Source organism: Rattus norvegicus, chromosome 4, assembly GCF_021556685.1.
Source record: "Rattus norvegicus strain SHRSP/BbbUtx chromosome 4, alternate assembly SHRSP_T2T, whole genome shotgun sequence".
NCBI classification, from domain to species: domain Eukaryota; kingdom Metazoa; phylum Chordata; class Mammalia; order Rodentia; family Muridae; genus Rattus; species Rattus norvegicus.
In genome coordinates this window covers 82273951-82292857 of record NC_141537.1, presented here as the reverse complement: position 1 = coordinate 82292857, position 18907 = coordinate 82273951, and the positions used below count along the sequence as shown (strand labels likewise).

At 49.2% G+C, this 18907-nt stretch overlaps 2 protein-coding genes and 2 long non-coding RNA genes across 7 annotated transcripts in view; 2 read left to right on the top strand and 2 right to left on the bottom strand.

Moving 5' to 3' along the window:
- Positions 1-18907, top strand: part of Hoxa3 (homeobox A3) — a 43899-nt gene that overhangs the window by 20034 nt on the left and 4958 nt on the right. For 2 of the 4 annotated variants that reach the window (NM_001313820.1, XM_087655484.1), the window contains 1 exon segment: positions 9226-9309. The gene's annotated coding sequence lies outside the window, so the exon portion shown is untranslated. 4 annotated transcript variants of the gene reach the window in all.
- Hoxa3l1 (homeobox A3 like 1) lies at positions 135-1182 on the bottom strand. Its single transcript, XR_015686581.1, has 2 exons — positions 1058-1182; positions 135-631 (listed from the first exon to the last, which is right to left on the bottom strand). It is a non-coding gene; the product is annotated as a homeobox A3 like 1 (long non-coding RNA).
- Hoxa4 (homeo box A4) lies at positions 1467-3475 on the top strand. The gene is given in 2 exon segments (NM_024350.1): positions 1467-1981; positions 2473-3475. Coding segments are annotated over 2 exon segments (858 nt in total). The 5' UTR covers positions 1467-1470; the 3' UTR covers positions 2820-3475.
- LOC147994856 (uncharacterized) lies at positions 14510-15823 on the bottom strand. Its single transcript, XR_015686584.1, has 3 exons — positions 15427-15823; positions 14841-15135; positions 14510-14589 (listed from the first exon to the last, which is right to left on the bottom strand). It is a non-coding gene; the product is annotated as an uncharacterized LOC147994856 (long non-coding RNA).

Below are 18907 nucleotides of genomic sequence, written 5' to 3'. Positions count from 1 at the left end.
ATGCTGATGTGCTAGTTTGCACGGCTTTACTGTCATGAGAAGGATCTAGGCGTGTCTGCTATTGAGAAGAAAGGAAAGAGGACAAATACAGTATGAATGCGGCATCAGTATTTACTTCAAAGATCAACATTAGGTGGAATTAATAAGTAATTTATTTGTTAATAATGGCATAATTAGTTTACCCATCAAATTTCAATTACCAAATGGCAGGCAACAGTCCCTTCTCCCTCCTTTCCGGAGCTACTGATATCGTTAAAATGCTAATTTTCAGCAATTCAGAAATTACAGGCTGCCCTGTAAATATAGCCCTTGCTCTAGATCCTGCCTGAGGAAACACCATCCGAAAGGAGAAGGGAGGGAAGAGTTAGAAAAGACCGATTGACAATCAGACCAGGAAGGGTCTTATTCGATCTCAAACTTGGTTTTGTTTGGTGGATGTTCTGGAACGCGAAGTTACTGGATTCAAAGCCGGGTTTTGTGCAGGCGTCGTCTGTCTATTCCCACTCTAGGGTGGAGGTCTCAAGTAGCTCCCAGTAAAGGGGGCCAGTTTAACTCTCATCAGCACCTCCATCAACTGCAATATAGGAAGGTTCCAAATCTTTAAATGAAAAATGATGTACAAATTCTGCGCCTGAAAAAAAAAGAAAAAAAATAAGTATCCACGAGGTTTTAGTGGACCGCCCTCGCTTGCTGTACTTCCTTGACCAGATTGTCCAGCGGCCCATCTACCCATCCTCCCTGTGCAGCTCCAGCCTGGCTTCGCAAAGCAGGGAACTCCCCAGCAGCCGGGTGGATGTGCAGGGCATGGGCAAAGAATCAAAGGGCGAGAAAACTGGGTCTGTAGGCCTCCTCCTTCGTTTTATTCCAGAGCTAGGATAAAAAGCCTGGGTCTGCCTCTTAGACCCAATGCCCTTCTCTCTCCTGGAGGGCCTCGAACCCTCGGAGGATCACCCGAAGCCTGTTGGACTGAAGGTCAGTGCTGAGCTGTGGCGACCAGCTAGCTGCCCAGAGGCCTAGGACAGACATGGGCAGGCACAGGACCTACGAAAGGACCTACAGGCTAACCAGGCCCCAACTTCTCAGCCGGAATCCAAGTTGGGGGGCCGAGGAACACAAGCCCCTGCTCGCTCCTCCCGCCCGGGTGGCTAGCAGCATCCATCACGCAACCCCCGCGCGTTTCCTGATCCGGGTCCGCGCGCGCGGGTTTCCCATTGGCCGGATCGCAGCACGTGGGGCGCGGGGGCGGGACGCGCAGGGCCACGGGGAGCGCGCGGGGGCGGGGGAGGAGCGGCGCGAACTTCGGCGGGGACAGCAGGAGGGGGAGGGGCAGGCGTTTGACAGCGGGGGGAGGGGCAGGCGCGGGGGCCGGGGAGGGGGGGATGGGAAGCGCGGCGAGAGGGGGAGGGGCCTCGGCGAGCGCAGAAAAACGACACCGCGAGAAAAATTAGTATTTTTGCACTTCACAAATTAATGACCATGAGCTCGTTTTTGATAAACTCCAACTACATCGAGCCCAAGTTCCCTCCCTTCGAGGAGTTCGCACCGCACGGTGGCCCGGGCGGTGGGGACGGCGGCGTGGGCGGGGGTCCCGGCTACCCGCGGCCTCAGAGCTCCCCGCACCTGCCGGCCCCGAACCCGCACGCGGCCCGACAGACCCCCGCATACTACGCGCCAAGGGCGCGCGAGCCCAGCTACCCCGGGGGCCTGTACCCCGCGCCCGCCGCCGCCTGCCCCTACGCCTGTCGCGGGGCCAGCCCCGCGCGACCCGAGCAGTCCCCGGCCCCCGGCGCGCATCCCAGCCCGGCCCCGCAGCCCCCTGCGCCCCCTCGGCGCTGCGCTCCGGGCCCCACCACCCCGGCTGTCGCGACGGGGGGCAGCGCCCCCGCGTGCCCGCTGCTGCTGGCGGACCAGGGCCCCGCGGGCCCGAAGGGCAAGGAGCCGGTGGTGTACCCCTGGATGAAGAAGATCCACGTGAGCGCCGGTATGTGGCGCCGCCCGGAGGGCAGCGGGCGAGGGGGCGCGGGGCAGGGCGCGGGAGGGGACCCCCATCTGGCCGGCGCTTTGGCTGTGGGTGTGTGCGCGCCGCCCGCAGCCTGGTCCTAACGTGAGAACCCTTTTGTATCCAGGGTCCCTTTATCCTGAGATTTACGAGACGCCAAACTGTTAGGGCAGTAATTATAGCCCCCATAAATTTAATTGCCCTGGCAGAGGCTCCCGGCCATGTGTCTTTGAAGCCTTTCTTCAGCCCCAATGCCCAGCACCATTCTTTATGGCTCTCGGGTGTTTCCCGTTGTCAATAGCCTGTGAAACATTTTCTTTGCCGTTTTTATGTATCTTGTGTGAACTTGGTGTCAGGTTATTATATAATGATGATGTCCAATTGCTCTTCCCCACCCTATCTCCTCTCTCCTCCTCTCCTTCTCTTCTACTCCTTCCTCTTTGGCCTTCTCTTTCGGGGGTTCTGGCGTTCAGTCAACCCCAGTTATAACGGAGGTGAGCCCAAGCGCTCTCGAACCGCCTATACCCGGCAGCAAGTCTTGGAGCTGGAGAAGGAATTCCACTTTAACCGATACCTGACCCGGCGCCGCCGCATCGAGATCGCTCACACGCTCTGCTTGTCCGAGCGCCAGGTCAAGATCTGGTTCCAGAACCGGAGAATGAAGTGGAAGAAAGACCACAAACTTCCCAACACCAAGATGCGATCTTCCAACCCTGCCTCGGCCCCTGCCGGCCCGCCTGGGAAAGCACAAACTCACAGCCCACACCCCCATCCCCACCCTCTCCCCGGTGCTTCCACACCCATTCCCTCGTCTATATAATCTAGAGACCTAGATCAGTTTCTGTCACTTATGTGCCCAACTCATCTCCTGCTCCTGTCCTCGTCTGCTCCTTCCTAAGTAAACCTGAGACACCAAAACAAAATCCAACTTGCTGGAAATCATAACCAAAAAGAAGATATTATTCCTGGTTGGTGTCTGTGTGTGACCCCCCCAAGAGGACATCTGTCCTGGTTACTGCTTAGTGGAACAACCTGCTGACCTGGACAACTTTGCCAGGGTTGGACACCTGTAAGGAAGCACTGGTCATCGACTACCTTTGAGTCCACCAGACAGCACGTGCTGACTGGGGACATGTATGTTTGTTGCAAGCAGAAGAAGCAGGCAGTTCCCCAGCTTCCTTACCTTTCTCTTCTGCATTAAGGCAGCTCACATGAGCTTTACTGAGTAGACATTGTGGACCTCACCAGATTATTTAATTCTCAAAGTGTGTAGACCTTGATGGTAGGTGTGGCATGTAGTTTCCTCTCCTTGCATTTATTTAAGATACTGTTATAGAGATATTGTTGTCTTATTCTGGGGCACAGTCTTGGGGAGAGGGAAATGCATTTAGACCCACTTGCAACTGTACAGAGCGATATGGTTGTATAAAGAGGAATGTGCTAAGAATAAACTTCAATTTATAAGACATTTAAAAACCTAAGAGACAAATGTGTGTCTGTCCTAAGTTTAAAACGAAACAAAACCACCCCAAGCCTCCTCTAGGTTGAGATATTTGACCTAGTGTGCAGAAGCCTTGTAGACAGGGTGAGCTGGGGTCACATTCTGAGTACATTCTCAATTTGTGTGTGTGTGTGTGTGTGTGTGTGTGTGTGTGTTTAGCTTAATCTGAATTCTTGCCAAGCTTGACCCACTGTGGAAGTGATCCAAAATGCAGGAAGGCTCTTGAGCCCTGAGAGGGTTCCTCTTCTTCCCAAACTTGGCCAGGCTTTCAGGCTTCAAGTCTCTGTAAGGCACAGAAACGTGGCTGTCCCTGCAGTGAAAGGTGAGACCTGGCAGAGCAGGGGCCTGGAGCTTCTGCAGCTGTTGTGTAGCTGAACTCTGAGCACACTTGGAAACACGAGTTCCCTTGGCATTTGCTGCACCTTCACACTTAATCTGCCTGTTTCCCTGGAGATAAAACATAGTTTATGCAAAGGGTTGAGATTGCCTTTCGGTTTTTTGGCTGGTCTTAAGGTCTTTGCGCTGAGCACAGCTTGGGAATTTTTGTTTGCTTCTCCAAGAAGAGCTGTTAGAGTAAAGTGAACTTTCCCACCACACTCTCCAAAGTACCCTGGGAGGAAATAAGAATCGTAATGACACCCCAAAATGCACCCTGAGCAAGGTAGATCTGGAAGAGTTCACTGTTGGAAGGAAGTCAGACTAATTTGGGACACTTTCCTCAAATGCTCTGTGGTATTTCTTCTGTGCACTCCCAGAGATCCAGATCTTGGAAAACATGAAAACTCACTTCTCAATCTCTGTAACCCTGGTATTTGAAATTTGGTGCTCAGGCATTTTACACACACACACACACACACACACACACACACACACACACACACTCACACTCACACATTGCACAGAATATTAGAAGTACCAACCTGGCCTTGAAGCAGTTTGGGGGATTTTATAGTAAATGAGAGGGGGCGGGCGATTTGTTAACCTCTGCAGTCTCAGGGGGGATTTGGGACCATTTCCACAAATGGGGCCAGCCCGTGCTGCCCTAAGTACAAGCCAGGGAAATCTTTTCTCTACCTAAAGAAAGATGCAATAGGCTGTAGTCTCTGAGAGGCCAAGACAATTCATGGGAAAAGGAGTGCCACACACCTTTCCAAGTTAGGAAGAGCCTGGCATAAAGTGTATTTTATGAGGTGTGAACAGTCACTAAGCATTTCTGGAGGCAGTGTAGCTGCTGCTTCAACTTATTAGCACCCCCCCACACACACTACATGCACTTGTAAAGCAAAATTAAATCACACTGAAAATAGCAATTTCCCCAGCAATCATCGATCACCTCATACGATAAATACTTCTTTGTAATTCAACAGCAATTCTGGAAGGCATTCTCTGGGAAAAGTCTTTGGAGGAGGGAGGACTCTTGTAAATAACGCTTTCTCTCAGGCAAATAGGCAGCATTTTGGACACACACACACACACACACTGAAAATTGAGTATCAAGCCACGAAAACCTCAATTTTTTTTTAGTGGGGAAGGAGGAATCTGAAAGATTCACTGGCTTTCTGGGGATCATGGTAGGTGGGACATCTTTCATTTATCCATTCAGAAAAGGAAGAGTCAAGACTGCCTTTTTCTGCTGGTTTGGGATAAGGTTGCAGTTTTGTATTGGCAATCGAAAGTATTGGTGTTTTGTAAAACCAGAATTATTGAAAATGCTGCAAATGATTGTGCTATTTCTTCATGGTAGGTGTTTTATTTGTGGTTCAGCCTTTAAGGGAGCTTGCTGTAAGAGCTTAGAACATCTCACTGTGCATCTAAAATCCTTCATTGTCTGCCCTTTGTAAGGGCAGCCATAAGAGTTCACCAAGAGGACAAATTTTCTATCTCATTAATTGTTTCTTTTTTTTAAAAGCAAACCTAGTAGTCCTTCAAACCCTTGACCTTTAAAGACAGTATTTTGTGTTAAGTTGTGCCGTTCTCTTACCAAAATGACTCTTGCACATGCTCTTCTGTCCCCTCCCCCTTTATTTCTCCTCTCCCTTCAATTCACACTTATCACACTTAGTCGTAGAGCCAAGCTGTGCATGACTCTGGAGAGAAAAGTTTTGTCAACATCTGAAATCAACCTAAATCGGATAGGAGACACTTTAATGGTCACAGTTTGAATTAAGTACTTAACACTCTCCCCCTTGAAGAAAAATGGCAGTTTGCAGGCTTTCTTTGCTAGTTTTGCTGAAATCTATGACACACCCGGTGTTTTATTACAGCAGGAGTTCATCTGTGACAGGCACAGTGGAGTACTTAATACCCAGGAGGGAGCTCATGGGAGGATTACTCAGATATATGGGTGGGCCCACTCACACTGTCTCTCTTTATGCCAGCAATCTCCGGGTGCCCTACTCCTTCTCCTTCTTCCCCTTCTCCTACGTCTTCTGGGCATCTCTGTCCCCCTAAGCTCTCACACCGTACCACTGTCCCCTGCTGCTTTCTTCCAGTGGTTCCAGCAGAGAAACAGATCAGCAGCGTCCACAGGCCTTGAGAGTGGAAGGAGAGACAACTCAGAATAAATGTAGCAAATGACAACTTCTGGCCTCCCATCCCCGTGAGTGGGTTCTGTATAAGCAAAGGCCTTCACCATTATTCTATGGATGTCTGCATCAATAAGTCTAGTCCTGCAAGGAAGAACTTAGGCTCAACGGGTCCCAGAGGCGGCTGTTCCTGGCATCCCTCTCCTACATTATACTCCCAAGCAAGAAAAACTGCTTTGCACCTCAAAGAGGTACCTCAAAGAGAATGGCATGAACCCAGGTAGTGGTGGCACACGCCTTTAATCCCTTTACTTGGGAGGCAGAGGCAGGTGGATCTTTGAGTTCAAGGCCAGTCTGTCTCCAAAGCAAGTTCTAGGACAGCCAGGGTGACACAGAGAAACCCTGTTTTGTTTTGGGTTTTTTTGTTTTGTTTTGTTTTTGTTTTTAAAAACAAAATTAAAGCAAAACAAAAGCAAACAACAAACAACACCAACAATAAAGAGGATGGTGTGAAAAGCAAGGGAGGGGGAGCAGGAAGACATAGGATAGCACCAGGTGGAGTCCAAAACCTTCTAATCCATAATTTCTACCTTGAAACTTTTAATATGAAGGGGACGCTAAGTGTTCAAGACTAAAGGAGACCCTTTGCTTCAATCCTCTCAGTTTACAAGAGAGGACACTGAAGCAGTTGAATGATTCAAGTTCCTTATGATCATGAACGTGTAGGTTGTAGAGAATTTGGCATCACTCTGGATGGACAGACATACATAGGCATCTTTCTGCTGAAGGAGTTATCTTGTTTTCCTTGGGGATGAACAAGAATTGAGGGCTGGACATATATGTATCTAGGCTTCTGCTGATGTGTAGGGCCATGAGGGTGTGTGTATAGTCTGAAAGAAGAATGAATGAATGTATCATTAAAACTGCCCTGGGAGATTATGTAACGAAACCTATAGCTAAACCGCCGTCCTCTTGACCCTCAGGCAGGTGGGTTGACCACTGGGTTCAGGTTAGGGTGTCTGGTCCTTTACCAGGCTAGCAGCCCCAGAATGACCAACCCTGCTGTGCTCAACATAGCACCTCCATGCTTTTCCCTTTTAGGGTAAAGGTGGTTGTGTTCTGGAGGCTTGGGGAACAAAAAAGCCAAGTACGGGCTTTGGTTGCAACTGACAAAGGTGTGGTGCCTGTTAGAGTAGAGGGAGATTATTGAAATTGTGATCTTTTATGGTCATGTGACTCGTTAAATAATTAATGCAGATCATCAGGAGTGGATCTGAGTCGTCAGGGCCCCACTTCTAGGAATGAATCTCTCAGTAGTGTGACTCCAACTTCCTACTTGATTTTCAAATATACACACCTTCAGATTTATCTCCAAAGGCGTTTAACTCCTTCAGGAGGGCAGGCAAGAGCCCTTCAACGTGGAGAACAGAGCTGTCCGGGGATCACCAGGTCAAAGGCTTTCTTGCAAGATTGCTGGGAGTCCAGGGAGGCTCTGTGCCCAGGGAAATGTGAGTTCGGGCTCCTTTTTTTTTCTGATCATATCCTGGTTTTGGTGATGAAGTGGGACAGAAGCGCAGACAGTCGGTAATGTTCTGATTCACGCTGGGGAAGGCTTCAGAGATACCACAGGAGGAGCACGCGGCTTTGTTCAATTTTTCCCGGCGTTCATAAATCACCAGCGCTAGGCGAGCGAGGGAGCAAGTAGACGCCAAAAAAACGCGGAGAGAGCCCACAACGGCCACAGCCATTGCAGAGTGAGAGGCCCGAGCAGCGTCTCTCCGTGACTCATTAGTCTGAAGGATTTATGGGGAACAGGAACCATGAATATTAGACTTGAGAATAAAAAGATAGCAACAACAATAATAACCATAATAATCACAATGCCCCTAAGCATTGTGCTTGTGATGGTGGTAGTGGAGGAGGGAAAGAGGAGGGGGTAGGGGTAGGGATAGGGGGATCTGGTGAGAATTGGGGCACAGCAGATCTTTCTGGGATGAAGTTGAGTAGCCAAGTACATAGCAACTAGACCCCACCCTGATCAGGATCACCCCAGGAGTTCCAAGGCCAGCCCACCCCCAAGAGTAGAACTTTGATGAGAAAAAGGGTGGATGCTGGCCCTAAGCACCCTTATGCAGGGTAAAGGCTGTGGGTTGGGTTGGGGCAGAAGGCAGCTGCCAGTTTGCTGTTATCCCTCAGCGTTCTAGGAGGCTCCCAAGCCAAGAGTCAGACAACTCCCCAGCTTCTTGGTGGTTCTTTGCTGGCTGTCAGCCCGATTGCATAGGGGTAGGATAAACCCACACAGGGCTGGTTTGGGGCAGGCAGGCAGGTGGGTAGTGAGTGGTGTAGAAGCAAAAGTCTTGCACAGTCTCAGCAGAGGACTAACAAGATGGTAGCATTCTTTGCCATTTCCTGATGCCAGAAATCTATTTGGAGGCACCTTGACCATTTCCTGGTTAGCAGACAAGGAGGTGTTGAAATGGAGAGGCTGACACTGGGGGTGGGTGGGGAGCTTACACAGGTGTGGCTTGTATTTATGGTCCAGTGCTTTGGTCCTGCTTGGTTTCTAGCTGCAGTAGTTGGTCTGTTTTTAGTGACTGGGCACTGCTTCAGTCTTGTGAGCCCACCAGGACCAAGAAATAGCTTGCCCCAGCACTTGGGTAAACCAGAGGACAAAACCACCCAATACTGCCTCTGATCTGTGGGCTGAGCAGGGGTCTGATTTCCCACCAACAGAAATGAACGCTATTAGTGAGGTTTCAGCAGAGTCTGATTGAATGCTCCCAGACAAGGCTTCCCATTGTTTGCAAAAGAAAATAAAGCTTGCGTTCACATTCCCCAAGCTGGGGTACATGCAGAGCTCTGCCACTGGATCCAGCATCACCAGCAAAGCCATCTTATTTTTCCCTCCCTCTAACTCATCCTCCACCTCCCCAAAGCTATACAAAAGGAAAATAAGATTGTGGGTGCAGAGATGGAGGATGTATTTGTTTTACAAAAATAAATCACCATCTTCGGTCCATTTGTAGACTGGAATACTAGGAGCTATGAGTGCGTCTCATGGACCAGTGCCCTGGCGACAACTCCATGTCCTCGTCACCCTGGGGCCACCCTGGCGCCCACACAGGACACATCTCTAGCTCCAGTCTTCACTTCCTTCCTTCACAACTACTATTCACCCTCTGGTGTTTATTTGTCTGCAGAGTGCCTGGACACCGGAGAAAAAGATTCCCTGAGCACCTGGAACCGGAGACCATTCCTGGTCTCGGATTTAAACATCTTTGGAGGTAAGCATTGCACCAAACTCTTCCCCAGGCTTGGGATTTTGCACCAGGAGGCTGGGAGGAGTGCACCTCCCCAGCTCCTGGCAAGTAGAGCTGGTTGAAAGAGGTTTTGGTCAATATTTAACTTTGGCAGAGTTTGGAGCTGGGCTCCCGGAGGACCATGTGGGCACGAGGTAGACAAAGAGCAGGCTGCAAAGCCTGCAGTAGGCAGAGAGTGCAGAAGCAAAAGATGAGGTGGGGAGAGCCTGAGGGAGTGTGTTTGTGTCTTCTTAAAAGCCCTAAACAGGCCACTATACCCAACTGTAAAGCAGAAACAAGAAGGGGCCAGGGCAGCAGAGTGGCCGCAGTGTGGGCTGTGCTGTGGATCCAGCCACAGCTCTGGGTTGAGAAAACTTGTCTCCACTACCTACATTTTCTCTGCCCCTTCTGCAGCCTTTCCAGTGTGTAGGCCTTGCAGAGCCTGCCCCCAGTCTCTTATCAGAGCAGATCCACAGTGCTTCCCACAGCCAAAGCTCAGATCCTCTATGTCTGAATGTTTTTTCTTTTTCTGTTTGGAACAAGGGAAAAACTCTTTAAAATTCTTTTCAAGTTCTGGCTTAATTTGTTCTCTTAGTTTGAGATGCAGGGAGGTAATTACTGTGGTTTATTACCTTGTAAAAGAGCCATAAATTATGGGCCTGTTTGGGGGAGGGGCTGCTGGAATAGCTTTCAGAAGCTTGGTATGAACGGTTGAGCTTGCTTTGTTCTTTCAGGGGTTAATTTTCTTCTTCTTGGGCTGGGAATGGAACCCAGGGCCTCTGAGCAAACTGGGCAAGTATCATTGAGCTATGAGGTGTCTCCAACTCAGGGATTGCTTCTTACAACAACAGCAGCAACAACAACAAGCACAACCACCACCTCCAGATTTTGTTTTCTGTTTCCTAGGTCCAAATTTTTCCTAAAATTTGCTCCCCAGAAAGATATCAGATTGCTAATTAATTGCAACATGCTACTCAGTGGTGCTCTAAGGCTGGAGTGTGGTTTTGGGATACAATTATTTTTATCAGATAGGAAGTAAACAGTCTTCGTAATGGAGTTACTTTCTCACCTACAGGTTGTCTGTATATATCAAGGATGGGGGACTTACAGCTTTGCTTTGCATATCTGCAAACGACAGGACAATTGTCACTATTAAAAGCTGCAGGAGTATTACACGATATAAACATCCACTTGTGTCTAGAGAGCTTGGAGCCCCTTTGTACCCAGAGGAAATAACTCATGTTAAATAAAGATTTATCATTTGAGGGTAGTTTTGATAGAGAAATCAGATTGCAGTGTTTGAGTACAGATATATCTAATCTGCCAACAGCCAGGCAAATATTGACTAATGGTCTGCATGCTTGGTCACCTGCTACTTCCAAGCCAACTTTCCCTCAATTTGGCTCTGGTGGCCTGGTTCAGAGTGTGGGTTCTCAGCGCTGGTGGAGTGGGGTGAGTGGAAAGGGGCTAGTGACTTTCCCACTGACCCCCACCCCCCAGTTTTGCTTCAGCTGCTGGGTCCCCTGTGTGGGCTCTCCAACCTAAGCTGTTTTTTTTTCCCCATCATAAATTAAATTTCCTTGGATTTCTTTTCCCTTCTCAGCCCCACGACCAACAATCCTTAATCTTAATTTTCAAGCAGCAGTTGGAGCATCAGTGGGTATGTTGGTCACAGAGGCTCCAGCATGGGACTGAGATGCCAATGGGCCTCAGTGAAGTTAAGCCATTTCTCTGAAGCAGCACCAGAGAGGCTGCTACTATTGATTTATGGCCTTCAGAGTCTCAGCTTGCTTGAAACTGTTGAAAGAGTTCTGAAGGGGGTTCTTCTTATCTTCCAACCGATACCACGGCAAAAACGAGGGGGGGGTTCTCAGTGACTTGGCCATATTTCTAGGTCCTTTTCTATGCAATTTGAAAAGCTGGTTGTGAATGACTGTGGAATGAGTATCACATGCAGCAGAAGACACAAAAGATGAGTGGATTGAATTCTTGGGGGACAGAACACTCTATTTTGGAAGCCAGCATTTGGTCTGTTTCTTATCTCCCAAACCTGGGCCAGGAAAGTTTGGATTCTTACTTTCCGGCTACTGATGGCTACTGACTTAGGTCGTGGCTAAGGGAGTTTCTATAAATCTTCTCCCAGCTATCCCACAACCGGGTCTTGGAAGTATGACACCACCAGCTTTGGCTAGGACTGACTTGCAAAGGGTCAGGACTCCCTTTTTATTGATACTGTAATTTGTACATTCTCATCCCTCATGAGATGTCTCCTCTTTACTTGGGGCCTTAAGTTCTCAGCAGACCCCTTTTGGGTCCCTTCTGGAGAGAAAAGTAGGGAGGCTCATACAGTTGCTACAGTTAAGCTCCCCACTTAGAGCCAGCTGAAGACTAACTCTTCAGGAATAAGACTATGGCATTCTCAGAACACTCAAAGTTTAGAAATGAAAAGTGGGGAATTTTTTAGATGGAAAAGTTGAGATGTGTGGGCTATGTCACCAAACAGAGAGGCAAGAGTAGGGGTAGAGACTGGGAGGACAGTTTATTTGTTTTAGCCAGGTTCTACTAAGCAGAACCAGATCAGGTCAGTTTCAGCTGGAAATGTGGAGTTGTCTGTCTTAGGGGTGAGTGTATAGAACAGTCTGAGGGGAGGGTCTCAGGCTGACTTGCAGGTTAGCACATGACACTCCAGTGGTGTTCAGAGTTTCCCCCTATTTCAGAGGCAATTAGGTCATTTCCTCTTACATTTTTCATCTTCAGAGACATATAATTTCATGTATCACTCAGCTATGCACTGAGGAAATGCATAAGTATGGGTTTGGCTAGGGCATTAGGTCTCTCCAGAATTAGCAAAATCCTGACCCACAACTCTGCAGCAGAACTCGGTTCTCCTAGTAGACTGCCTCTGAACAAAACCAAGTGGACTTGGAACAGAGACTTTAACATTTTGTCAGGTAATTATAGGTCCTTGGTTTCATCAGTGGCTGTGGTGTATGGTGTGGGTGTTAGCAAACTCCATACAATTGCAGGCCATAAAAGAAGTCTGCTGACGGATCCAGTGACTCTCGAGTCATTCCTGGGCTTGGCTCTTGCCTTTTGATTGCTGGACTGTGGGTCAGAGAAGCCTGGAGGGGGTGGTGATTGGCCATGCTGAATTCAATTTGTCTGTAAAGAGGAGGCCATGGGGAAAGTTAAGTGGACACTAAGAAGACAGACAGCATCACTGTTCCCTTGTTTGGAGAGTGTGTAAAGAAATGTAAGTGGAGATAAGCATCTTTGTGTGGTGTGTATGTGTGTGGGGTACCCCCCCTCACGCTCCTTCCTACTGGTAAGATAGAACTCCAACCCCGGACTGGTTACGTCCCCTACTTTTCCTCTCTCAAATCTAAATGTTCTGCTTGGAAACCTGGTTCCTTCAGTGATTCCCTATTTCAAATAAAAGGATTTAAGTTGACGTATGACCGACCACGTGAGCGCTTAATACGGCACATTATTGTGGTATTTGGAGCGGAGACCCAGGCAGGCTTCATCTGCGATTACGTTCTCTAGATTCTCTTTAGAGCAAGAGCTTTTTCCCCCACCCCCACACACCCACCTCCTCCTCCTCCTCCGTCTCCTTCCCCTTCTCCGGAGCAAGCTCTCTTCCAGCCGCTTTCAGCTCTCATGGAGCAGTTCTGGGCAAGCTAGCCGATGGGACTCCCGGCCACACCAGGAGGATGGAATTTATTTTAAGGTATTTCCTCTGATTGTTCATATCTAGGGTGAGTTATGGCTGTGAGAGACAGAGGTCAGGCGAGGAGACACTGGATCATGCACAGGACCCTCACCCTCTGCCTTCCTTTGTTTCTGTTTTAGAACTGAAAGCATTTGAAAGATTCCCAGTCGCTCCTCAGACTCTGAGTTTAATTCCCTGGAAAGTATTGTGGGGTGTTAAGGAGAGGGCATTTGGGGGCTACAGGATGGGCCTAGTAGCCTCTAGTATTAGGGTTGCTTTGTCCCACTGCAACCCTCAGGGCTGAAGTCCCAGGAGCTAGGCTCTAGGCAGAGGGAAGATTCTCCCAGGCAAAAGAGGTAGCTGGGAGCTGTGGCTAGGAGAGGTGACCAGCGAGAAGCTAGAAGGGCCAGACTTCATGACAAAGGTGGGGGCCAGTAGCAGAGAAGGGGAGTCTCTCTCCATTTGGCCAGCATTTGCTGAGCAGGATGGAGGGTTAGGGCTGACCTGAGCAGCCTGAGCAAATGGAAGAGAAAAATCAATGAGGAAAATGTGCAGACGCACTGCCATGTTATTGATGATGCTTCCAGCCACTTTGTTCAGTATTTGGTTGCAGGGGCAGAGTTCCCCACACCGGACCCAGCGAGTCCCACCTGGAGGGCATGCCATTGTTTCCAGAGCAATGTCTGCCGGGGAGGGATGGGGAAAAACAGCTCAGACCTAAGAGAAGCTGGGGTGCTGGTGGGCATGCCAGCTGCCTGGAGGTTCGGTTGGTGTGATTTGCAGAAGGGGTCTGGGGCTCAGTTCACCAGTGTTTGTGGGTCAGGTGCTTTCTGTACACCCCAAAGTTGGCCTGGAGAGTTAAAGAACCAGCCTATGTGCCCAAGACTGGAGGGGTTCGGTAGCTGTAGTCAAGGAGCAGAGACAAACGTTTCTCTGGCATTATATTCCCTGAAAGGGAGCCATTGCCAGTATGGAGGGAGATTAGTTAAACTGCTCGCTTCCAAAAGACTGGTCAGGCTGGGGCTAATTGGGCTTTGGGGACCTTCTGCTCCTGGGAGGAGTGAAAGTCTTTGGGAAGGTAGGAGAAATTGGCCTTTACTTTCCTCCTTGGAGCAGATGAAGAAAGCTCAGTGAGGAGTTAGGAACTAAATTTGCCTTCTTTAATTTAAAGAAATTGTATCCCTTTATTTAAAAATATTCAAACTAGGCTTCTTCAGCTTGAATGAGATTTACTTTCTCAGGAAGGGCGGATTCGGCCCTCCCTCATGCCGACCTCGGTGATAACTGTGCTTAACTGAGGCCGTTCCAAGTGCTCTAAAACACCCCTTGGAAATAAAATGTAAGCTTTAATTGCTGTTCAATTACTTGTCAGCATTTCATATGATTTATGACCCAGTTCTGGTGCATTTTGACCCAGTTAAAGACTCATAAATAATATAGTTTCACTAGAAAGAAGGAGAAATGGAGTAAAGATTTGTTAGACGCATCTTTTTATTGTGGCTTCAGTGCCGACAAGAGAATAAATATCTAACAACAGATCCTCCAAGCTGGTTCTGCATAAAAAAAGCACACACAGTAAGAAGCCAATAACTGCTTTCATAGAGCACAGTTGGTTTTTTTTCTCCCCTCCCAGGAAAGAACTACCACTCGAGTTATGGCCAAATGATTAGCTATTAGAAAGACTGGTCCCCCTCGACGCTCAAAGTACCGGTCTCAACTTACAGGCCAGCATATTTTCTCAATACCTTCTTCCCTGCCCATCTTTGGATTTTAATGCTACTTCTTGCCAAAAGTTACTCCTCACCTTCCTCCCCAGCTTGCTTGCACAGAGAGCCTCAGGAGCGGTGAGCCCCCTCAGAGATGGGGAGGGCACCCCTTGGATGGCAGAAAGGCTCCATCAGACACCTTCGTTGCTCCAAATACTCTTAGGTGCCTGAGAAAAATGCTTCTTCTAGTCCCTCTGGAAATCATAGGACTTAGGGAAGACGGGGAAGGGAGCTCACGGATGCTGAGCAAAGAAAAGCTTGGTTGGTGGTTTTGGAGAAGCTGTGTATGAACTGCGGGACTGGCCTGGAAAGAACCGCGGCAGGGAGCAATTTCTAGAGGTGGAAATCAAACAGTGTATCTTCAATCACAACACAGTAACACACCAACAAGATCCTGCTATTATAAATTATTAATTTTAATAATCTCGCCTGTGCTTGCTCCAAAGCCAGTCCTTTGGATTTCAGATGAGAAGCGTTAAGGCCAGGGTACCCGCAATCTATGTGCCAGGGCCAGACCCGCATATTGAAATCAGAGCTTGATTTTGCCGGCTGGGGCCCACCGCCCAGAGCCACCTGGGCGCTAGTCGAGGGAGCGTGGAGGCCCTGGTCTGAGTAAGCTCTCACCCGAGCTCTCCCGCGGCTCTTGCAACTCCTCCGGTCCGGCCTGGTCCTGGCGCTGGGGCTGCTGGGCTTGGTTTGGTCGAGCCGGAAAGGTATGCGTTGAATACGCCTTAGCCCTTTGCTCCAACGCTCTCAGCCCCTTTGGACCAGACAGTCCTGTCCTAGGTCTGGTTCTCACGGCCTTCCCTGCAGCTGGCTTAGCTGAGAAGGCGGTGAGAGTCGCGTCAGCAGTTTGGAGGAGAAAGTGCGGGTTGATTATTGACCCACGCCTTCTTTCTTCAAATGCCACATCCGACCCTGAGGGTTTGAAGGGAAAATGCCGCCGAGCGGATTTTTGCGGCCGGCTCTCACCTCCTACACGTCCCGGGCTCTTCCCTTTCAAGTTGCGCCGCTGCAATATGCCATAAGGAGCAAGTGTTTGCTGTTTTGTGCTCTGTTTACAGCTTTGGGGAGCCGAGTCATAAATCTTGCCCAGCCATAAATGACAAAAACCATTGGTATGCATGAGGCTACCCTGGCCCGGAGTCCTTTTTGATTTCTCCCTTTCCCCCCTGGCTTTGTTTTTGCTCTAAGGTGACACTTTGGCTCCCTGACAGTTTAAACATACTACTTATATTTTTAACACCTTCCTTTGAGAAGGACCCTCGTTGACGCCTCGGAATTGCACGAAAGCTCCATTTCTCTCCTTTTTTTTTTTTTTTTTTTTTTGCTTCTGAAGCTGGGAAGCTGAGGGGGTATTGGGAATGATCCCATCCCCTTTAACGTTGTGGCATATTAACAAGCAAATTTAGGCTTTCGCTCAACCCAGCAAAAGGAAGGCCACTCAACTAATTAGAGGGTGAAATACCCTGGACGTCCATTTGTGTTGGTGTCAGAGCCTTATCTCTCTTCCTTACGGGCTACCTGCTTCCGTGTCTGTACTATGCAATGGGTACACAAGAGGTGGAGACTCAAGTTTCTGAATATCTTTGTGTGTGCCTGAGCCCAGAGAGGATCATTTCACTGTGGGGACAGTTGTCCATCTCTCGGGGACACTTCCCTCCGTTAGGCCTAGAAATTTAATCGAAGGCAGTTGAGTTGCTTATGGGAGGTGTGTGGAAATAGGCCCTATACCACAGGGACTGGCTTTAGGGTGTCTGTATTGGGAGCGAGCGGCAGGTGAAGAAAACTGTCAAAGTCAGAGCAACTCATTTCTTCTTCTCTTCTTTCCCCATCCCCCACCCCATGAAAACGTCCATGGCAGGGAATTGCGTGGTTTCTCAGACAGATTCTTAAAAAATAGAACCCCGCAAGAGAGCCCCTTTGTGAGAGCCGTTTGTCCTCATTAGCATAATTTTCCTGGACTTTAGTGACGCCTAGGAAGGAGAGGGAGGGCGTGGGGTGGGGGAGGCCGCCCTCCTCCCTCTGCCGCCGAGCTCGCTCTGCTCCTGTTCCTCCCCTCGCCTCAGCCCCATCCCCCATGCCGGCGCTTCCCTAGCCGCTCTGCTCTCCCCTCCCGCCCGCCCCGGCACCCCTTACCGCACCCCCCGACCGACCCCTGCTCGGCGCAGTATTCATAAGAAACATACCCAAGTCGGTGCCACTAGCCCCGCGGAGCCCGGCCGCGCCAGCGCTTATCTGGGGCCGCGGCCGCGGGCAGGGCGGGGGCGGGCGTGGGGGGAGGGGAGGGGAGGGGGTCCAGCCGCCCCAGTCCGCCGGGGGCCAGCCGCCGGAGCAGCTAGCGGTCCGCCTCTCCGCCGAGTCCCGGCCTTGGGGTCTCCGGCCCGCACGCCCGCCCGCACGCCGGCTCGGCGGATGCTGAGGGTCGGTGGCCATCCCGCGCCGAGGGGACCCGGGGCCGCAGCCTGAGCCCGAGCCCGCGGCGGCCGTCAGAAGTTAAGGTAAGCGGGGCCACCACCGGCCGCTCTCAGCGCTGAATGGTGGAGTGTACGTCTCGGTGATTTATGGCTGCAGACTTAAATCTCGGTTCAAGAAGAGTTCACAAGCCGGAGCTTCCTCGCCGGCAGTGACTGATACCCTCACACTTCAGTTCAGGCCCCGCTCCCATCCCCGCCCCCACTCTCCCCTCTTCCCTAGCCCAGCCTCAACTTTTCTGGGCTGGTGAGATAGAGAGGGGAGTGGGCTAGAAATCGGGGCTTCTACCTCGACGTCCCCTTTCAAACTCGGGTGAGGGAAGCTAAGGGAAGAAGAGGGAGCGGAGTCTGGAGAAGTCGAATTTGGGCATACCTTGTGTAGAGACACAGGGCTTCTGGCTTCCTGAATTCAGTTCTTGCCTCCTCAACTCGCTTCAGCTCTTGCACCTGGAGGTTATTGTCTAGGAACAGAGCTTTGGGGAGGAATCTCCCTCCACCCTCAACCTTTGCTTGTGGGGGACAAAGCAAAGTTTCCTGGCTGGCAAATCTCCAACTTCTTTACTAGATTGAAACTTTGGGGGCTGGAGGGGGCGGGTTGTGTGGACTCCAAGGTGACTGCGAACCTCAAACAATGGGATCTCTGAGTTGAATTCAGGTTTTAAGTTTGTGGACGCTGCCCTATGCACTTTGATTTTAAAGTTATTTTTGTGATTCTTTCAAGACAATGCACAGTACAATGGAAAAAGGTTTAAGCAAGCCGTAGGCTGGTATAGCCTGTGCTAATGGCTTAGAAAGTCACTAGAAACCCTGCACGTTCAAAATCAACTAATTTTGTTTTATCTAATATTTTGCTGTTCGTATGTCTAGAGTCATTTTCTTAATCTGACGTTTATCTTAATTAGGCTTGGTGCCTCAAAAATTTATGACAGACATTAATGCTACCAAATGTAATGGGAATTGTTTTCAATGTAAGAACGAGAAAAGTAGATATTAGATTATAATTCACTCTTAAATTTTATTTTACCCTTTATTTACTTTCCATAGTGTTATCTGTAACTTCCTAGATGTTTTCAAAAGGGAAACAGCATTCAGGCTTCATGACAAGCACAGTAATTCTGGATAAGTGCTGCTGTAATTTTTATTGAGGTTCTGGAAAGTTAATTGTGCCTGTTTTCCAGATGCTGATTAGATTGTTGGTTTGATGATGAAATCTAAGGGGGTTCATTATTACGAACAAAACTATAATCGTCCACTGGTGGATGCTTGCTATGTATATATTTCCCTGGTTGACAGTTGGTACTTCTAGAAAAGTTGAATAACTCTGGGATCGAGTAGCCATAGACAGGGCTTTAAATGTTAAACATTATCTACATGGATTTACTGTTACAGCTTTTTTAGCTGTCAGAGGGACTAGCATTCTGATGGTGTGGCTAGGGGTGAACATGTAAGACTTCCAAGGAACTTTTCTTGCTGAGAATTATAAGTTTATCAGGAGAACACAGATTTCATTTCTATAAAGTACTTTCTAAATAAGAGATTTGGGCTTTTTTTTTAAATGTTTTTCTTTACTTGGTACTTCTGAAGCAGGAAAATGAACCAAATAACAAATCTGATCAACAACAGTATGTACA